This window comes from Heteronotia binoei, chromosome 1 (genome assembly GCF_032191835.1).
Source record: "Heteronotia binoei isolate CCM8104 ecotype False Entrance Well chromosome 1, APGP_CSIRO_Hbin_v1, whole genome shotgun sequence".
Classification (NCBI taxonomy): domain Eukaryota; kingdom Metazoa; phylum Chordata; class Lepidosauria; order Squamata; family Gekkonidae; genus Heteronotia; species Heteronotia binoei.
The window spans coordinates 159,046,785-159,066,723 of NC_083223.1; the positions used below are offsets into that span (position 1 = coordinate 159,046,785).

Sequence of the window (19,939 nt, forward strand, 5' to 3'; positions counted from 1 at the left end):
CTCTAGAATTTACTGTTTCTCATGAACAAATATGCCAAGACTTCTGGACCAGCAGGAGAAAACATCACACACATTTTTTATATTACAAATTACAGAACAAATGTACAAATTTAATCAAGGTAGTTCACCAAGAAATCATGTGCAATTTACTGGGACATCTGACTCATAGTTTCCCATGTCCACATTAAAACAGGCATTTCTCACCTGCTGCAAAATGTCCAGCAGATATGGACTCACGAAGCGTGGCAGTGTTTCCACAACCTTCAGCAGAGCTGTCACTGCGCTAAGCAAGTAGATTTCAGCAGTAACCAACTCATCTTTGTGTTTCAGTACCTTTAGTAACGCTGGCATAAGTCTATAAATAAAACAAGAAGATTAATTCCAATTGCATAGGGAAATTATATTTTTATTTGTCAAATCTGTTGTTGGAATGGATGGAGTCTGGCAAAGTTTTAAAGCAAATCAGTTAAGAGGGTGTTCTGCTTTGGACCACTTTTTCTCATCTACTTGAGAAATACATTTCCACCTCCCCCCATCAGGTGTCTTGTATGCAAGATTTATGGATCTCAGAGGAACATTTCACAATATTCCCAAAAGCAGACTCTGGAATAAATTAAGGAAATCTCCTATGGATTGGAGGCTATTGTAGCTGATTGAAAATCTCTATGCCAGCCTGAGCACATAGGTAATATTGAGGGCCGATTGTCTAAAAGCTTTCCAACTGGTAACAGAGTTTAATTTGGCAAATATGTTTATTAGCTCCCTTTAATTTAGTTTATATTTAAATGATTTGTCTGATTTTCTTGGTAAAAAGCCATTACCTTCCGTATTTAGCTTTTCAAGAGATCCCACTCTTATTGTATGCTGAAGATACAGTTTTGTTGTCTTGTTCCTGTGTTGGGGTCCAGAGGTTATCAAACAAGTTTGCCAACTACTACCACTTTTAAGGTTTAGAATTAACTATAGTAAAAGTAAAGTATTACTATTTTATAAGAAAACGAGCCTCCCGTATACTGGTGGTCTATTGATAGTATTCAAATTCAGCAAGTGAAAGAGTTCATGTGTCTTGGGATATTTTTTCTCACCATCTGAATTGGTCATTTCATTAAAAGGCTATGCTGAAGAAGGCTAGACCTTGTGTTGAAGGTATACTTTTTCAGGTATCATGGGATGGGGGTGTTATATTCACAGGGTGATTAAATTTTTAAATATTAAATTTGAATTCAATTGGTAAATGAACCTTTCCATCGTCCTTTATTTTCTTCATAAATTGAACTAATGCTTCTAAATGTGTAGCTGAAGTATTGTTATGTGCTGAATTGGGTCAATTATCCTTGGAAGCTAGAGCTTGGCAATTGGCTTTCCATTTTAAAGTGTCTTTTAATTATTCCAGATATTTAGCTCTGATAAAAGCAGACTGCCCTCACTGGTTTAAGTCCTGACATTATTCAGGGACCTGGTCCTACAGTTGTAAATTGATTAGGAAACATATCCAGGAGGTGGATTGTTTAAATACAAGTTTTCATGCTTGCAAGGTGTGTTCTTCCTTAGTATTTTTTAATCCCTCCCTCCTAGATCACAACCTTCTTATGTCTTCCATTTGTCTGTCCCAAATTCTTTTAGAGTTGTTTTACTGACTTGGTTAAATGTGTAGCCTGTCCTTGTTATGAGTAGCAAATTAACGAGGACTCTCTTTTCAGAGCGTCTGTGTGACTGTTCTTTAGGAAGGATTGGTATGTTGGTGCATATTGTATGTGACTCCTACTATATGGACAATGTTTCCTTTTAAAATCACTATAAGATAATCTCACTCATTTTATCTGATAGATTAGTATTTTTAGCTGTTGATAAAATTATATTTGGACGTAAAATCTTAAAAATGATATTTATCAGAGGAGGGTACATGACTGCTCAAGATATTTGATCAAAAGGCAAGACAAGACGAGGAAGTGTCCATCAATAACGGGTATATTTAGGCTGAAAGCTGTAAGCAACAGAAAAGAACGGGAGAATGGAGACGTTACAAGCAGAGGTCAGTAGTTACCAGTTCATTGAGAGTGGGTGAGAAGCACTGCCAATGCTTATAATTAGGCATGATAGAAGTAATACAAAATTTAATTATGGAAAATACCATGTGAAATATGATAAGAACATAACAACCCTGTTGGATCAGACCACTAGTCTATCTAATCCAGCATTCTGACACACACAGTGGCTAACCAGTTCCTCTGCAGGGCCAACAAGAGGGCATAGAGGCTGAGGCCTTCCCCTTATGCTGCTTCCTAGCTCTGGGATCCAGAGGGCTATTGCCCCTGAATGTGGAGGTTCCTTTCAGTCACCATAGCTAGAAGGTAGTAGCCATTAATAAACTTATCCTCCATGAATCTATCGAATCCCTTTTAAAGTTGTTTATTCCTGTGGCCATCACTAGATCCTGTAGCAGCAAATTCCACATTTTAATAAATTGCTCTGTAAAGAAGTATTTCCTTTTCTCATGACCTTGAATTCTAATACTTTGGCAGAGAGAGAAGTCATTGCCTTTGTCAACTCTGTTCACCTTATGATAAATTTTAGAGACCTCTATGGTACCCCCCATGCCTCAATCATTTCTTTTCTAAACTGAAAAGTCCCAGACCCTTCAGCTTTTCCTCATACGGAAGGTGCTCCAACCCCCTAATCATTTGGGTTGATTATTTGCCTGTTTTTTCCTGGAACTGAATCTAAGCAAACTTAGTTTGTTATTCTTGTTTGCATCTGTTAAACATTTCTTTATATTTTATGTTTCCATACCAATTTGCTATTCAGCCTCTGCCTTACATGTATGGACTGGAAAGTCTCATTCCATTCCATTTGATGCAGTGTGCATGCACATGAAAGCTTACACCCTTACTGAAGTTTTTAATTCTTACGAGAACCTGTCCTCTTACCCCATGACTGCTAAGTTTACTAAGGGTCTTTAGTGAGGTACCTGGTAAAAAAAGCCTTTTGAAAGACCAGATATATAATTTCTACCAGGTTACTGTTGTCTACATGCTTGTTCATTTTCTCATAGAACTCCAAAAGGTTGGTGAGGTAGGACTTCCCTTTGCAGAAACCATGCTGATTCTCCCTCAGCAGACTTTGTCCCTCTATATGCCTCTAACAATTCTATCTTTGATTACAGTTTCTACTGATTTGCCTGGGACAGACTTTAGGCTGACTAGCCTGTAATTTCCTGGTTCCCTTCTGGATCCCTTTTAAAAAATTGGTGTACCATTTGCTACTCTCCAGTCTTCTGGTACAGTGGCTGAATTTAGTGATGGGTTACATATACAGGTTAGTAAATCATGATAGTGGATCCAGCTTTGATTAAACATTTGCTTGATTTGGATGGATAGTCCTATGTACCTGATGTCTCTGACTCATGAAAGCTTATGCTGGAATATATGTTACTAGTCTTTAAAATGCCACCAGACTGTTTAATACTGCTCAATACTGTCAGTCCAGAACTATGCAGAAAGCCATATCAGACAATGGAATTATTTCCTCCATTTCTACAGACTGTACCCACATGAAAACTCCTAGTACAGCTAAGTAAAACACTAGGATTCTTAAGGGGTGTTAACTAGCCCAGTGAAGCGGCTGATACTGTTATCTCCTCAGTTCAAATCTTGCCTAAGCTATGAACTTCTGTTGTAAAGATTACTGCACTGCTACACATGGAGCCCACAGCAGTGCCGTACAAATACTATAATTACTGCTTAGTGATACCTTGGAAGATGAGGTATTGCCAGTGCTTTTAGTACACAGGTAACCTCAGCCACACACAGCAAAGCACTTCCTGTGACGTTTCTTTCTTCCTTCACATCAGAAGAAATCACATCAATGGCAGTGTTGATCACAGGCACAAAGGACATGTGGTTTTCGGTGCCAAAACACTTGCACAGCAGTTTCAAGCTAAACAAAGCTGTCTGCCTGTTGATCGCCTGCTCCTCCTCAGCCTCCCCTGTGTTACGCTGCACGACAGCAATGAGCTCAGGCACCAGTTTTAACAACAGTTCAACCTGAAAATACAAAGCCAGAGATGTCCATGAACAATTTACTAAGGCTGCAAGTTTTGGGTTAACAAAGTGGAATCTCACTGTGCAAAAGGCATGTCTAACTGCCAATTCTCTAGCAGGAACTTTCCATCCCTCGCCTGTAACTTTAAACAGGAAACTTGTCCTGATTAAAACCAGGATTGTCAGTTTGATTGCACCCCACAGCACCTTCCAAGTCAAAACTAATTTGGTGATGTGTCCAAATCATGTACCTCTTTCCCCTTTTTTGCCTTACAGTGACAGGCGGTCAATGACATTTTTATTGTCCCTGCAATTGGGTCCTCCTCCCCTTCGTGCCTTCTTTAGTCATATCCTCTTTATGCCGAGACAACAAATTCCTATGGCAGCAGAAACAGAGATGATCCAAAGGATGGCTTACTTGTTCTTTCTGCCAATGTGTGCCCTGTTGCAACTTATTATTCAGCAGATCCATTGCTTTACGTCTTACAGAAGGCAGTGGGTTAATCATCAGGCCCCTGATCACAGGGATAAAGACTTCTGTTGGCAGTAAAGCATTAACCTGGAAAAGAAAAGTGTATAATGTTAAAGATGTAAGTTTCTGCCACAGTATTTGTACTCCTTCCATTAGATGCCACTGCTGACATGCTGTACTGACAACACCATCTGAAAAGTTGTTCTCTAGGCTTGCTCACTTAATCAGTGCTAACAACACAACATTACCCTCCAGGGTTTGCTGGTATTGCTTATGTGCTAGGACAGCAAAATTACCCAAGTGCACTGAAATAAAAAACATTAGGCAAATCCACTGAGCACAGATGGTCTAATTTCTAAGCACTTTACCAAACACAGATTTTCACTCCAATGATGCTCCTGTTCAGAATTAATAAATAATCATAGTAAGATGCATTAATGGAAATCAGAGGATGATTATTTTTCCATTCTGTGGCAATATATAAATGCCAACTGTCTTTATACCAAATGGCAACAATACAGATTCCTAAACAAATGAACAATCTACATTATTTGGAATCAATATAATAAAATGTCAGTGGCATGGGCAGATAAATGTCAAAGTCACATTACAAGCTGTGTAATGTCTATGCCAGACAAAAAAGGTACTTACTTTATCCAGCACATCATAGGACTTGCTGAGAAGAGCCCTCCAAAACTTGGCAGTTGGTGCATCAGCATTTTCTTCCACTGAGTGTGCCACAGCATTGATGTAGCAAAGAACTTCTTCTAACAATCTGGATAAACAGTTCTATTGAGTGAACTGAACACCACAAAGAAATACAGCTCTTGGTCAGCTTTATGAGTCACCTGCCCTTGTTAGCCGTGGGAATCGGCAGTAGTGATTTCATGAAAAAGCCATGGCTTGAGGCACAATGCACTTACTGCGAATGCGCAACCTCAGGACTGCAGCCTCAGCCACCAATATCATGACAATCTGACAGAATATATATCATCCTATAGTTGAGGCTTATGGTTAAAATGTAATACTTCTTAGGGGGTTCTATAAACTTGTCTACATCAAAAATCTTACTTTAAACTCCAGAAAATTTCAATTCTGCTGTTAAACTTTCTTGTAACAATTATGTCAGTCTTCCCAAAATACTTCAGTTTACAAGACAGTGAAGACAGCAAAAGCATGCCAAGAACTTCAATTGTGTTACATAACTTCAGTATGACAGAGAAGTGGCTGTGAAAAATATTGCTTAATCCCATCCTAAATAGGCAGGATTATTTAAGTTTCTCTTCACACAAACAAAATGAGAAAACAATCAAGTATTAAATATGGATTGTGGTCCCAAATGAAGACACTGCCAACTTATTATTTCTGCTACACTGCTGCTGCTGTTCTGGCAGCTAAGCTCCTTGGCACCCTCTTCCACACTCAGGTAGGAAACCAACTTCCTGGTTTACTATGAAACTGGCAAAATTGAAAAGGGCTGGAAAATGGACTGAACCTGATGAAAGAAAGCTATAAAGTATAGCAAACAGTCTATGAAACTGCACTGATGGCGATAAAGAATACTTTCCACTACCATTCTGCCAGCTGACTCATATCCAACTCAGTTATTTGATTTAAAGTAATATGGCATTTAATGACTCCAGGAATAGTCTCATAATAATAATTAGCTATTCGTAGTTATTTTTTCCTGCAGTTCTCTGCTGATTCACTCCAACTTGGATGCTGGACTGTGACTAGATCAGGCAGTAGAGGTGTCTTTCTAATTAACCTCCCAAAAGCAGCTATCTCTGCTTTAGGCCTATGTCTGTCAGCTCCAGCTGACAATTGGAGGAAAGGCAAACTGAAAATGAACCCAGACAAGCCATTCATGATGCTGGGTGGCAAGGATGATGATGTGAATTTTATCTGATTCAGACAAGAGTTTGGATGATGGACTTAGTGCAATGGCTACACCTTATCTTGACTTTATATAATGCAAAGATTAGCCTCTTATCCAAGCTTGGCTGATCGAGGCATACTGATCCGTAGTACACTAACCTCCCAACTAGAGGCCTGATATTCTGTAAAATGCAGCAGCTCCAATACCATCAAGAATAAGCCATTATGTACAAATTACACCTCTTGTAATCATATTATGCTGGTTGTCTGTTTGTTTCTGAGTTCTATTTAGAGTCCTGGCTGTTACAGTTAAAGCCCTTTACAGCATGAGACCCCAAGGACCAGCTCAGGGAACCTTTAGTTCCTTCCAACCATAGTTTATTTAAAAAAAAAACAGAGTAATACCATTATTTGAGCATTAACAAGGAGAAACATTTGTAGCATAACTTTCTAGAAATAATTTGTAAACAAGTTAATATCCTCTGCATTCCTGCAAAGCAGCCTAGCATAAGAAAGAAATGAACTCCCCTCCTCATTTGCTTAGGAAATGTCTATCTTTTTATTCCTTTCTTTCTCTCCATCCTGGATATGACTTTGTGTTAATTAACTAATGCTATATAGTCTCTGTCCACTGAACTTGTATCTATTTAGTAGAATGTTCATCAGTTGATTGGGAATAGGACCAGGGAAGGAATTACAATATCATTTGCAGTTGCCACCTTCTGTGCACATTTTTGAAACTCAACAGAAAATATTAAGAGATAGGAAAAATTGTACCTTTGCTCAAACTCCTTTAATTCTTCAGCATTTTCACATTCCACTACCTAATTGGGGGAGAAAAAAACCCAATTGTATGGACAATGGCACATTTAATGGCCAATAGGATCACTTCAAGTAAAGTGGACAAACTATCAGTCCCTTAACTAACATCTAGCATTTCATATTTATATCCCAGTGAGACATTTTATCATTAGATTTCAAATTCACTACTAGTATTTTATACTGTATACAGCACATCAACACATTTGCCTGTCTGTAATTTGCCATGGAATGCAACTTTTCACTACAGAACTTGGCAGCTTTCAGAATGTAGTCAACCTCCCATTTTAAAACAATACTATTTTAGAATTAAAGATTACAAAATAAAATTGAAAATAAGGTAATGGGAACAAACCACCAAACCTGCCCACTTCTCATTAGAGCCTCATTAGGCTCTTTTAGCCATGTACCATATTCTACTTATGACTGAAGCTCCTGTTCCTCTCATTGACTTTCCAGCATAAAGGCATGTTTGCATGGCAAATGTCCTGCGCCCCTTTCACTTTGCATGTCAGAGCTATCACAGGATTGGGACATTTATGTTTGCCACTAAATATTTAATTCCAACCTTAGCCCCAATATATGTGTGACAAGAGCCACGGGCAAGGAACTTACATATGCAAGCATTCTACATGTGCACCATCACATTAAAATGCATTTGCCACAACTTACTGGCATGATTTCATTAGGCTTACATGTAGGATAAGAAGGACTTGCACAGGTATGTGCCTAACCTATTGTATAAATTGTACTTCAAACTTCTTCTAAAAGCAAGCAACAAGAAAACAATTCATTCTGTATGCCTTATTTGGATCCTTGACCTCAGAAATCTAGTTAAAAGTGTCCTTGTTTTTGTGTGATCTCTTGATGTTCACAGTGAATAACATTAAATTCTAATTCACTTCACCCACAGTTTGATTCAAGGGTCACAAAACCAGGTATCCTTCCAGTCACTACCAGCCAGCACAACAGAAAAATATTAGGGCAAGTCACACACTTTAATTGAAAACCAAGTTAATTAAATACAGAGCTCCAGCTGGGGAAGAGATAAAGCCATATCAGGTCCTTAAAAAGATTAAATTGCCTCACCTTTTTCACAAAACTGAGTGAAGCCAAAAGCTGTGACATGAAAGAGACTGACAGGAATTTGAAATGCCTCAGCTGTTTACCAGTGTGCGACTCCACATCAAAGAGCTCAGTTTCTTGACTCTGTGATTTTGTCTTGCATAATCTTGATTTCTTTTGTTGTGGGTCATCTGCTAAAACAACCCCCCCAAACAATGTTTTCTGATGTAAGAAAAAACTGCATAAATAAAATAAACAATTTAATCTAATATGAAGTAGAGTTCAGTAAGCATACGCATTGTAAGTACTTATTTATTTTGTTTACTTATTTAACAAAATTTACATCCCATCCTTCTGGCCTCACAAGGGCCACCAAGGCTACTAACAAATCAGCATATGAGTGCATAAATCCTAAATAACCCAGGCAGGAAGTAACTGTAAGGCTGGATTCAGATGCCAAGGCTGCATTCAGATATGCATCCATGCTAGGCATTTCCTTTCCAGTCCCCTTCTACATACAGTGCAATGTACAGGTTTTCATGCTATCCAAGTACAAGTGCCCAGACAAAATGTGAGTTTGTTTTCTCCCCACAAACCAGAATTCTGAACCACAACATCAGTTTAGAATTCTGATTTGTAGGGAAGAAACAAACTCCAATGTGGGCATGCACTGACATATGCAAGTTCAGGCAAACAGGAATTTGATTCAAGGTTCACAAAACCAGTGTTTCATTCACAAGGAGACAAATGAGGGAGCATACATGGCAACATTATGGAAAAATACAGGTGTATCATAATGTCTGAGTGCAGTCTAAATCTACAATTCTGAATCACTTAACCAGAAATACATACACACGTCAATTTAACTCCACCAAAGGGGTTGTAAAAGGGATAGAGCTGGTTTAAATATGAATGTTTCTGTATTATTTATTTATACTGCAGACATCCAGCCATAGCCAAGACAAATAAATATCTGTTTACCTCCTTTGTTATCTGGCAACTTTGTTAAATAGTGTAGTATTTTCATTAGAGTCTGCAGCTGTTCTTTTACACTGAGCTCACAGCACACAGAAATCCAGAATTCAGTATCAGTCTCCAGTACAGCATCCTGTGTTTGTAAGAAGAGGAGGGAAACGCACAACATTTCAAGAGGGGAATTAGTCAGTTGCAATGTGTTTTTAAAGGAAGATGAGACTACAGGTCATCACTGCTCTTACCTTCTCCCCACTGGCTACTGATGTCACTGATTTTGTCACATGCTGTTCAAACAGCAACACCAAAAGAATCCAGAGGAATCGCTCTCCTCCCAAAGTGTTTATCAGCTGCACTAGGATCGGGAGGCGTCGATGCTCAGGTACATGTGGCAAAGCATCCACAAACACTCGGATTATTTTAACAGCCACTCCTTCCACATTTCCCATTGTTTCAGAGGAGCTACTGTCCTCCTCAGCCTATCAAGCAAACAGGCCAACAGTTAGTGATTACATACAAATACTACTGGAAGATGAGATGTTTCATACTAAGCAATTCAAAACTATATTGGTCTCTTTTCTGTGTCATGATGAAGAATCCAAAATGTTTCCTATGCCCCATTTTTGAAATTTAGACTAAAGAGTCAGTTCTGTTAACAGAATTAAAATGATTTGTAAGGAAGTTTTAACACAAACACTGCTGCACTTAGCTTCCCTGCACCGCATGCTATTTTATCAGTTTTATCATAACTATATACAGTTCCCTCTTCACTTTTACCAAATATAATTTTGAATTCATTCACATGAAACCACCTTATACTAAGCTAGACCAATGGTCTATCACATGCTACCTCCTTTGATTGCCAGCCATTACTCATGGTTGCAGGTCTTTCAAGTCACCTGTTCCCTGAGCAATGATGTTACAGGTTGAACCTGGGGCTTTCTGCATGCAAGGCAAGTATTCTGGCACTGAGCTGTACCTTGCTTTATACATTTTATAGAAAATGAAAAAAAGAATCTACCTTTTGCCCCTCATGACCAACAGGCCAAAAGATAAAAGTGAATTAAAAGCAATGGAATGTTAGTTAGGAATGCTGAAAATTTAACAGAAAACACGAGACACAAGGCCAGTTCTATTTAGATGTAGACCTAAACCTTGATTCAAAATGTCTTACCTGTATGAGAGCAGGAATGACCATTTTCACGGTCTTGTTAATCACCTGGAAACTGTAAGCATCATCCAGACGCATGACATTTGCTCCCATGAATGTAAAAATGGGCATGATATTGTGTAGCACTTTGCCCTGAACAAGAAAAAACAGTCCCCCATCCCCAAGAGGGTTAATGTTTTCTTTCTGGAATACAAAGTCTTAGTCTTCCCAATCAAGCAGTGAAATGCAAAGGAATTAAATCAGTGGATCCCCATATACATACTGGTCGTCTTTTCTCTCCCATTTGCAGCAAGCAGAGCAAACATCACATTAACCTAATTAGGCAACAGAAGCAGCAGCTCTGACTCTGTTAATCTAGCTATCAAACTTTTGTTTTACATAAATGCCTTTCCAATTTTGCTGCTGCTTTGTGGGCAGGGGTTGTCTAATAAAAAAGACATGTCATGCTTTTTGTTACTGAGAGGGCAGGGATTTGGCTGCAGTTGAGGGCATTGGGTAACAGAGTTTTCCTTCTAACAAGCTACAGCAGCGAGTTCTACCACCTATTACTCCTCTCTCAAACATTTAATCAAAAGCATCAATGGGGTAGGTGCTGCTCAAAATGCAGAAGTGGCATGGCTCCTGTCCAAAAATGAATATATAAGCTCAATTGAGAGTGAAGAATTAAAGACCAGGGCAGATAAGAGTGAAGTAAACTGATGTTATGACAATTCCAGGAAGGCTCTGATGACCAAGTTGGTTTTCAGAAGGGACTTGGAAGAAGAGAAGAAAGAGGCTTGACAAGCTGAGGCTGTTCCAAATAGAGGAATGAGTCAGAAGGAAGCAGCTAGCAGGCTTAGGATTACTTGATGATCAAATGCTTTATGGCACCAAATGTCATAGCAGAGAAAACAAATATCTACCACCACTTCTTAAAATTGGTTTCAATTTCAGCTTATTATTTAACTTTTCAAATTAATACCTTCCCCTCTTGGTAAGAACAGCAACACAAACAGCTTATACTTACCGGAAACATTCCAGCAGCAGCACCCAGCAAGAGCAAAGCATGATGGTGAGTCTGAGGCATTTGTGAAACCCTAATGCACTGAACTATCACCTCCACGTTGAATTTCTCTTCATCAAGAATACCTCAACAAGGAAAGAAAATACCAGAGAAAGATAAAGGTTTAGATTTCCTATTAAGATCAAGTCTTGCTGCACAGATGCAATTGCAACAACAGTGCCATTCTAAGCACTTACTGCTTAAGTCAGTAGGGTTAGAGGGGTGTGGTTCTGCTTAGTGCAGAAAATTCATTTTTCACTTCTTAACTGGCTCATCACCTGACCCATTAATTCAAAAGGCATCATGATATCCATAAAAGCTGCTTGTATAACTAATCCAAAACCAGAAGATTTTGTTTGTCTTACCTGTTCCTATCCTGCTGCCATCTGGGGACAGTTTCTGGCAAATGTTTAACAGACAAGAAAGTATTAGCTGCTTTATGTATTCCACGTTCTCCAGTTCCAAAGAGGGTTCCAGGCACCTGGAAATCCAGAAGACAAGCTAGCTAATAACTTGGAGTAAAATACTCATATTATCATATGCTTAAATGTAGTACCAATGAAATTCTACTTGAGCAGCAGCTGAACTCCTCTGCACTTTTGGGGATGTGCAACTCTGGATGGGAGGAAGAGCTTCAGGGATAATGTTAAAGGGTTTTTATTGGGTTACAAAATAGTGGGGGGAGGATTAAACTGTAGCAAAGTGTTTTAAGAACCTTATGGCTAAACAGCAGGATGCATATCTAATAATATGTAACAAATGTACAATAATATAACAAATTGTAGCAAAGTGATATACCATAATTCAAACTTGTTATTGGCCTCCCCCCTTTCATTCCATCCCAGTGCTGTAGGATCTGCTGGACCTGGACAAGAGGCCATGTTTGTGAGACAGAATTTGCCATTTTAGTTTCTACTGTTACTCTGTAATGTTAGATTTTATACATTTTAATTGGTTTTTAACTGTTGATTGTCTTTTATGATGTAACCCACCCTGTGCCTGTTCTATGGGAAGGGCAGGCTAAAAATGGAATAAAATAAAAATATAAAAATAAAATAAGACAAGGAAGAGGCCTTCTCAAAAATACTCCAATTTCTTGGAAGCCCCTAGCTTCAAGGTCAAATAAACTTTCCAAAGCAAATATATATTGCAAATTACTATTTCTAATTCATAATGTTGTACTTGGTGTTCCATCTTAGAAGAAGACTAAAGATTTACACCCCACCCTTCTCTCTGATTCAGAGACTCAGAGCGGCTTACAATCTCCTGTATCTTCTCTCCCCACAACAGACACCTTGTGAGGTGGGTGGGGCTGAGAGGACTCTCACAGCAGCTGCCCTTTCAAGGACAACTCTTGTGATAGCTATGGCTAACCCAAAGCCATTCCAGCAGATGCAAGTGAAGGAGCGGGGAATCAAAACCTGCTCTCCCAGATAAGAGTCCGTACACTTAACTACTACACCAAACTGGCTCTCTTAGAGAAGAACAAAAGGCAATTGCTTTAAAGGAACTGATGCTCCTCCTATTTGTTACCTACATAAGTGTTCAGATGTTTGGGATTTTCTGCAATGTAGGCAGTTCTCTGGATAAAGCATTAAAGCAATGATCCACGTAACTGTCTGTATGCATTCATGGAGGGCAATGCCTCTGTGTGCACAAATCAGCCGCAAGAACAAGAGAGTATAACCTGACCCCTACCCTGCTACACACCTGACCATAAGACAATCATCATCACCGTGCAACTAGTTGCCAGGCAGCATGGAGGCCTTCTGCTCTAAGAGGTGAGCATCCAGATCCACAGGTTCAGTCACAAATTGAGTCTGACTGCAGCTAGACTATGGCCAGCATATAGCAGGGATTTATAAAGGAGAGGGTATCAGGGTCCTTTTTGTACCTCTGGACCAGTGAGGGTTGTAGGGGGAGAGGTGCATGGGTCTGAACTGCTGTGATCCAGAAGCCGTATCTATGTCCTGACATCTCCATGCACAAGGGCTGGAAATACCCTTTGTGGCCTGTACTAAAGGATGATCCCAACACTTTCTCTCTAAAAAACAGCCATTACCTGGCTAGCAAGCTGAACAGGACAGGTATCAGTGCCTGAGGCTGTCTGAGTTTTTTCTTATACTGCAGCAATTCCAGGATAAGTGTGACTCTCGGCCAGTTCACATTAATCTCTTCTGGTACACACTCTTGATCTTGCACTCTTCTGAAGGATGAAAAGACTAAGACACTTAATAACATTTATTCCAATATTTTACAAAGAATGGATCATCATCCCCACCCAGTTTACTCAATATCTGCACATAGCTATATCTTTGCCACTATCAACATATTATAAGGTCTTCAAAAGTAAACATACCAACTTCTTCCTATTTGCTGTCAAACAAAACAAGCTGTGGGTTTAAATAGGATTTTGCAGCCTAAAACATTTTTGTGCTGCTCAGGGGTTTTTGTTTTTTTGTTTTTGTAGCAGGAACTCCTTTGCATATTAGGCCACACACCAAGAGCTTACAGGGCTCTTCTTGCAAAGGAGTTCCTGCTACACAAAAAGGTCTGGTGCTGCTCTTTTTTTGTGTGTGCCAAAGATCTTGTCTGTATATACCTGCCACTCAGATATGCAGTGGGAGTGTGGGAGCCTTTTCTCCTACAACCTTTCCAATGAGCCCCATTACATTTTCTACATACATGCTGAATACACACATGTTACAACAGTCTGCCTATAATTGCATAAAGAAATCAGGTAAAACAGGCAAACTCCAAGGTAGAAGACTCTTGTATCACCTCTTGCATCTGAGCACCATCCCAATATTAAGCCATCAACAATTTAGAGCAGGGTTCTCTTGGGCTTCTCTTTGAGTTCTGCTGGTGAGGATCCTTGGACAGGCAACTGTGTAGTTATTATCTATATTGCTCTTCAATAAATCAGTACAATTCCTTCCAGTTCAATTATTCAGGCTGTGTTGTCTTACTATTTGTTACTCAATAAAGTGATAAGGGTCTCAGATTTATAGGTAAGATATAGATTATGTAAATAAAGGTGCAATTCTATGCAAGTTTATCACATATCTAAAGTCAAAGAAGGCCAAAGAGAGTGGATTAATAGATATACAAAATAGAGCTGGGAGCAGATGGGCAGATTTCTCTACAAACCTCAAGAAGCCAAGAGTTTGCAGAAAATTCTGAAATCTTTAAAAAGCAACAACTCAAAATAACAGAAACAACACATATAGCTTTAAGAAAATATGACTGCTGAGATCTCTGCTGCCATTTTAAAGGTTGCTAGGCAACCACAACAGTAGCGTTGATCTTTCCAAGCCTTGGTTTCTGTAAAAGCAAAGCTTTGTCAGGTAGTGTCTGGAGGCCAAAACAGTCCCAGAGAAAGTCCTGTCCCTCTCCACTGCCATGTCACCTGATGGAAGAGGACTCACCAGGGGCAGGACTGCTGGCACCACTGCACAAACTAGCCCCAGCACAGTGTGGCCCCAGTCTGCAACTGGTCCAGAAATTTTCCAGGGAAAAGCTGCTGAGGGGAAGGAAGGAGGGAAGGCTGAATACAGGGAAGCAGATCAAGGTAGGTTGCCTGGTATGTGAAGAGAAGAGAAGGAAGCAGGAAAAGAGGAAAGACCATGGCAGCTTACAGAAAAGAGAAAGATGAAATAGTGGGGGAGGGAATACAGAGGAAAATGAGATGTCCCGCAAGTCCTTGCAAGTCCCCCACTTGATCCAGTTTAAGCCTAATGATTTCAGTGGGCTTAAGCTTGAATAACTCTGTACAGGACTGCACTATAACAAGCCTAAAAATCTGTATTACTATGATCTGAAAAGCTCCATCAGTCTGGGCTAAGTCACAATTACACACAACAAGTCCATGTGGCATTTGCTTTTCCGATCTACTTTACCTCTGCTGCTGCATCTTTTGCTTTCTAGTTTGGTGAACAGTAGCCACATTCTTCACTTTTGGTAGAGGTTCTAGTTCCATGCTAACCTGCTCAGCATCAACTGAAATCTAAACAGTACATAAATGAATAACATTTATTATAAAGGTGCATGGCACAAATAAAGTCATCTAATCACACCTTGCCATGCAACTTAATTGTTTAAGTTTAACTGAATTGTTTATCTCTCTCCAGGTCTTCCTAGTTAACAGTTGAGAACAATACATGCATGTAGAGTTGAGAGCATATTGCTAACTGTTTTAATGGACGCCATAAAAATGCTACTTGAATAGGTGTAACAAGGTTTATTTTTATATTTTCTTCTGATATGCTACAAGATGGTGGTGGAAGTGCTGTCAAGTTGCAGCTTATTTATGGTGACCCTACAGGATGTTGAAGGCCAGCGATGAACAGAGGCAGTTTGCCATTGCCTGCCTCTGTGTTGAACCCTGGGCTTCCTTGGTGGGTGTCAATTGTAGTGACAGATCAGATAAGAACAGAACACAAATGCTAGGGACTGAATCCCACCACCAGCCCTTTTGCTAACCCTTATCTGAAAGACCAGGAGGTTACATCAGCTTTCACTTTTCTCTCAAGTACTGGGTATATTTGCAATTTTGTTTGTACAAAACTCATGTATTTGTAATTTAAATTTTAAAAAGTCAAATATTGCACTTTGATATGCTAAGTTATAAATGATGCATGATAAATTGTAAAAGCAGCAAAACTAGGTTAGGTTTGATAGGGCAGAAAGTTTTGCATATATTTTATCCCCTCCACCCCAATTTCCATTTTTTTCCTGGAAAAAACACACAGAGAAAAAAACAATGCTCCCCTCCACACTGGTAGCTTCAAAATTTCTGGAAATTCTGCATCTCTATGAGCAATGGTTCTCCTTCTCAGTGCATCTTAAAATATACTGAATAACACAGACACAAGTGTGCAAACACATGATCTGTTTTCTCAAATACTGCTGTAATGCTTGTGTCTTTCTGTCTTAGCATACTCTCATCACGATGCTCAACAGAAATTATATGTAAACACTTGTATCCTATAACAATGGCAGAACCCAGTTCTACATAACAAGAGGCAACATATATTCTCATTATCCTGAGATTAAGACATTCTTACCCCTTTAAAAACACCGCTAATGGTCTGAGCACAAAGTGGATTTTTGCAGTTGAGCAGTAAATCAAACAAGACTCCTAGTATCTTTTGCTGAACTTTTACATCCGGCACAGCAGCAAAGAATGGTTTAGTGATCTAGAAATAACATAATATTCCTGGTTATTTTACTGTTCACTGGAAATATTTAGTGTGCATTAGCCATACATTCAGAAAGGAAAAAAAATTACTATTCCTAGTTCACACAATTAAAGCTGAGAAATATTGGCCAGTACCACCTTGTGAGGCCCCAGTGATTTGAACCTAGTTTTCACAGGACCAAGCATAATCATAAAACTGCTACCAACATATAATTTGCATATTTATTCAAAATGCTTTTATCCTACACATAAGAGAACATAAGAACATAACAGAAGCCGTGTTGGATCAGGCCAATGGCCCATCCAGTCCAACACTCTGTGTCACACAGTGGCCAAAAGGGACTCGAGGCGAATTGTTCCGAGTGAGTAAATACAATTGACAAAATGCAACATTAGAATTTTAAAGTCTGGAACCACCACAAAGAATTGAAGCATAGCATAAGCATTCACATGACACATTAAGGGGTATAGAAACTATATAGGATCCTGTTTAAAATAAGCTAAGCACAGCAGTATGGACCACAGTCCTTTATCATTTATCCAAGCAAGTTTGTAAAACCATTTTGTACAGTGCAACCCTATTACCTGCACAGAAAAACCCTCTTGAACAGTTCAGTTTTGCATAGTTTATGGAAGACCAGGAGAATGGGGATTTTTCTGACCTCCTTGGGCCGGTCATTCCACAAGGCAGCAGCCACAACAAAGAAAGCATGTTTAGGGAAGCTGTTGATTTTGCTCATTTGGAGTTTGGCACCTGCAGAAACCTCTGCTGACTTGAGCAAAGTTGTCATGGCAGAGGATAGAAAGAGAGGTAGTCCCACAAATAAGAAGGGCCATGAAGAGCTTTGTATGTGACAGCCAACACCTTAAAACTGAGCCCGGTAACAGATGGGTAGCCAATGGAGCATCTGCAGAATGGAAATAATATGCATAATCCATCTAACTCCTGTTAATAGCTCAGCTGTGGCATTTTGGATTACTTGGAGTTTCAGAGTTAATTTTGAGGGGAGATCAACATACAATGCATTACAGTAGTTTAGTCCCAATGTTATTGCAGCATGGATCTAAGAGACTGGGTGTGATGGGCAGCAAGCAGAGGCATGCTTATAGGCAGTGCTGCTTGGATAAGAGTGAGTTAGCTGACCTGATTGACAGCTCAAGGAACTAGCTCTGACTGGAGAACTGCAGCTGTCAAGAAGGGGGAAGAGAGTGGTGGTGTGAAACTCTCTAGTGTGAGAAGAGTCTATAAAGCAGAGTCTGTTTCAGAGCCGAAAGGTGCATTTTCAGCATCCTTTTGCTAACAATTATCAGACAGATGCTTTTGGGCAAGCAAGGCATGAAAGCAACAGTCTTCCTCTGATGTGTATCTCCCTTGGGGTTGCAGCATATATACTCTGGGGAGTGTCAGACTGTTCGGTTTTAAGATGATGATAACACACCTCTTCCATTGGAGCAAGGTCTCTTGCACCAGTAGAAGTCTCCACCATTAGTGCAATGGAACCCCTTGGCTCCAAACGAACAGAACGGGAAATTGAAGTTGGAGAAAATGGGGGTAGAAAACCATTACAAGTGATACTGTGAATCTGAGAGAAACCTTTTGTGCATAAAGAGAAGATGGGCCTTCTCATATTTTAAAGACTCACATGGTAATTTCCATTGTCAAGTACTATAATCAAAAGTTGCCTCTTACTTACTTGTCCAAGTGCTCTAATTTGAAAAGAAGAAAGCCCTTTGTAGATTTCCTGGGAGAAGTGTAGACATTTGATGAACAAATCTAGACACTGTTGGTTTGTGCATAAGAGTGCAGCTGAGTGCTGATTATATTTTCCAAGAATGAGATCCAAAAGAAGAGCCTCATCTTTAAGCAACCCATCTGGCCTGCTAAGAGCTTTTTCCAGGAGTTGATCCAGAACAGGAAGCAGGCGAGAAAGCACCACCTGAAGGTAGATGATAGAAGCAAGTGGTTTTCAAAATAAGTAATTTAAAAGAAAGCAAGGAAAAGTCTTAAATAATAAGGTTATAGCATGCACCCCTTTCTCTCCCAAGTCATACATTTTTTAGACAATGACCAAAAATCTCAGTTATTCAGACTATATATTACTATATCAACTATTGCAATGTACATACAGAAACCCAAGCATCATCTCTTGAGGATTACAATGAAAACATTGACAGCATTTGAACATTGGAATACTTGAAGAACTGATTTAGGGAAGGTGTAGCATGGTATATTGATAAATGTGTTTTTATGTATTTTACTGTATTAATTATTAATGTATTTTAAGCTGATTGATTGTTAGAGTTTTATGTTGTAAGCCGCCCTGAGCCCGCTTCGGTGAGATAGGGCGGGATATAAATCGAAATAAATAAATAAAAAAATTGCAAATTATGCTATATTCATGAGCCATTTTTCATGAAGTTCTATATATTCAATCCACTAAAAAAAAAATTGAACTTGCAACTTTTCACTGACCCCTTGTCACTGCCTACTGGTTCCTACTTCCTCACAGTTCACCTTTCTCAGACTCAGAAATTCCGAATTCTGCAAGAAATATAGGCATCGGAACACCCAGCCCTAGGGTGTCCCACACCCCACCAGCCCTCCCCTCTGCCCACTGGTCTACACCATGCCCTTTCCCTTCTTGTGTTATTTGTGGTGCTGAAACATGGCAATGCACTCCAGTCCCAGCCCCCCTCAGCACGCTGAAAGAAACGCAGCAGCCTGGGTCACTTTGACCCGGGCATTTCCATAAAGCACTCTCTTAAGCGAGAGTGCAATGGGACGAGAAGGTGGCCTGCCCACTGCCCCCCCAGTGTACTGAGAGGAGCGACACTAGCCTCCCATACCTGCTTTGATGCGGGCATCTCCATAAAGCATTCTCTTAAGAGAGCGTGCAGCGTGACGAGGCTTCTGTCCCCTCCCAGAGTGGGGAGCAAAGCCTCGTTGCGTCATGCGCTCTCTTAAAAGAATGCTTTACAGAGATGCCCGCATCGAAGCAAGTAAGGGGAGGCTGGTATCGCTCCTCTGAGTGCCGTGGGGGGTGTGGTGGTGAATTAGGCATTTGTCTGGGGTACTGGGGGGGGGAGCCCAATTTGGCACCCCCTCCCATCTCCCTAGGCAAATGTCTAGTGGGCGAGCTGGCCCTGCATGGGAAAATTATAGATCATATAACCATAGAGTTGGAAGGGGCCTCCAGGGTCATCTAGTCCAACCCCCTGCACAATGCAGGAAACTCACAAATACCTCCCTCTACATTCACAGGATCTTCATTGCTGTCTT

General features: G+C 39.9%; 1 protein-coding gene across 1 annotated transcript in view; it reads right to left on the minus strand.

Moving 5' to 3' along the window:
- Positions 1-19,939, minus strand: part of HEATR1 (HEAT repeat containing 1) — a 59,908-nt gene that overhangs the window by 8,075 nt on the left and 31,894 nt on the right. Inside the window, exons 22-36 of the mRNA XM_060241872.1 lie at positions 18,354-18,596; positions 16,526-16,657; positions 15,359-15,465; positions 13,522-13,665; positions 11,825-11,940; positions 11,424-11,545; positions 10,421-10,549; positions 9,492-9,725; positions 9,256-9,382; positions 8,299-8,468; positions 7,168-7,214; positions 5,164-5,287; positions 4,459-4,599; positions 3,751-4,043; positions 205-355 (exon numbers count right to left, since the gene is read on the minus strand). Of these exons, the coding sequence (XP_060097855.1) occupies positions 205-355; positions 3,751-4,043; positions 4,459-4,599; positions 5,164-5,287; positions 7,168-7,214; positions 8,299-8,468; positions 9,256-9,382; positions 9,492-9,725; positions 10,421-10,549; positions 11,424-11,545; positions 11,825-11,940; positions 13,522-13,665; positions 15,359-15,465; positions 16,526-16,657; positions 18,354-18,596 (2,280 nt within the window). The remainder of the gene's footprint in view (positions 1-204; positions 356-3,750; positions 4,044-4,458; positions 4,600-5,163; positions 5,288-7,167; positions 7,215-8,298; positions 8,469-9,255; positions 9,383-9,491; positions 9,726-10,420; positions 10,550-11,423; positions 11,546-11,824; positions 11,941-13,521; positions 13,666-15,358; positions 15,466-16,525; positions 16,658-18,353; positions 18,597-19,939) is intronic.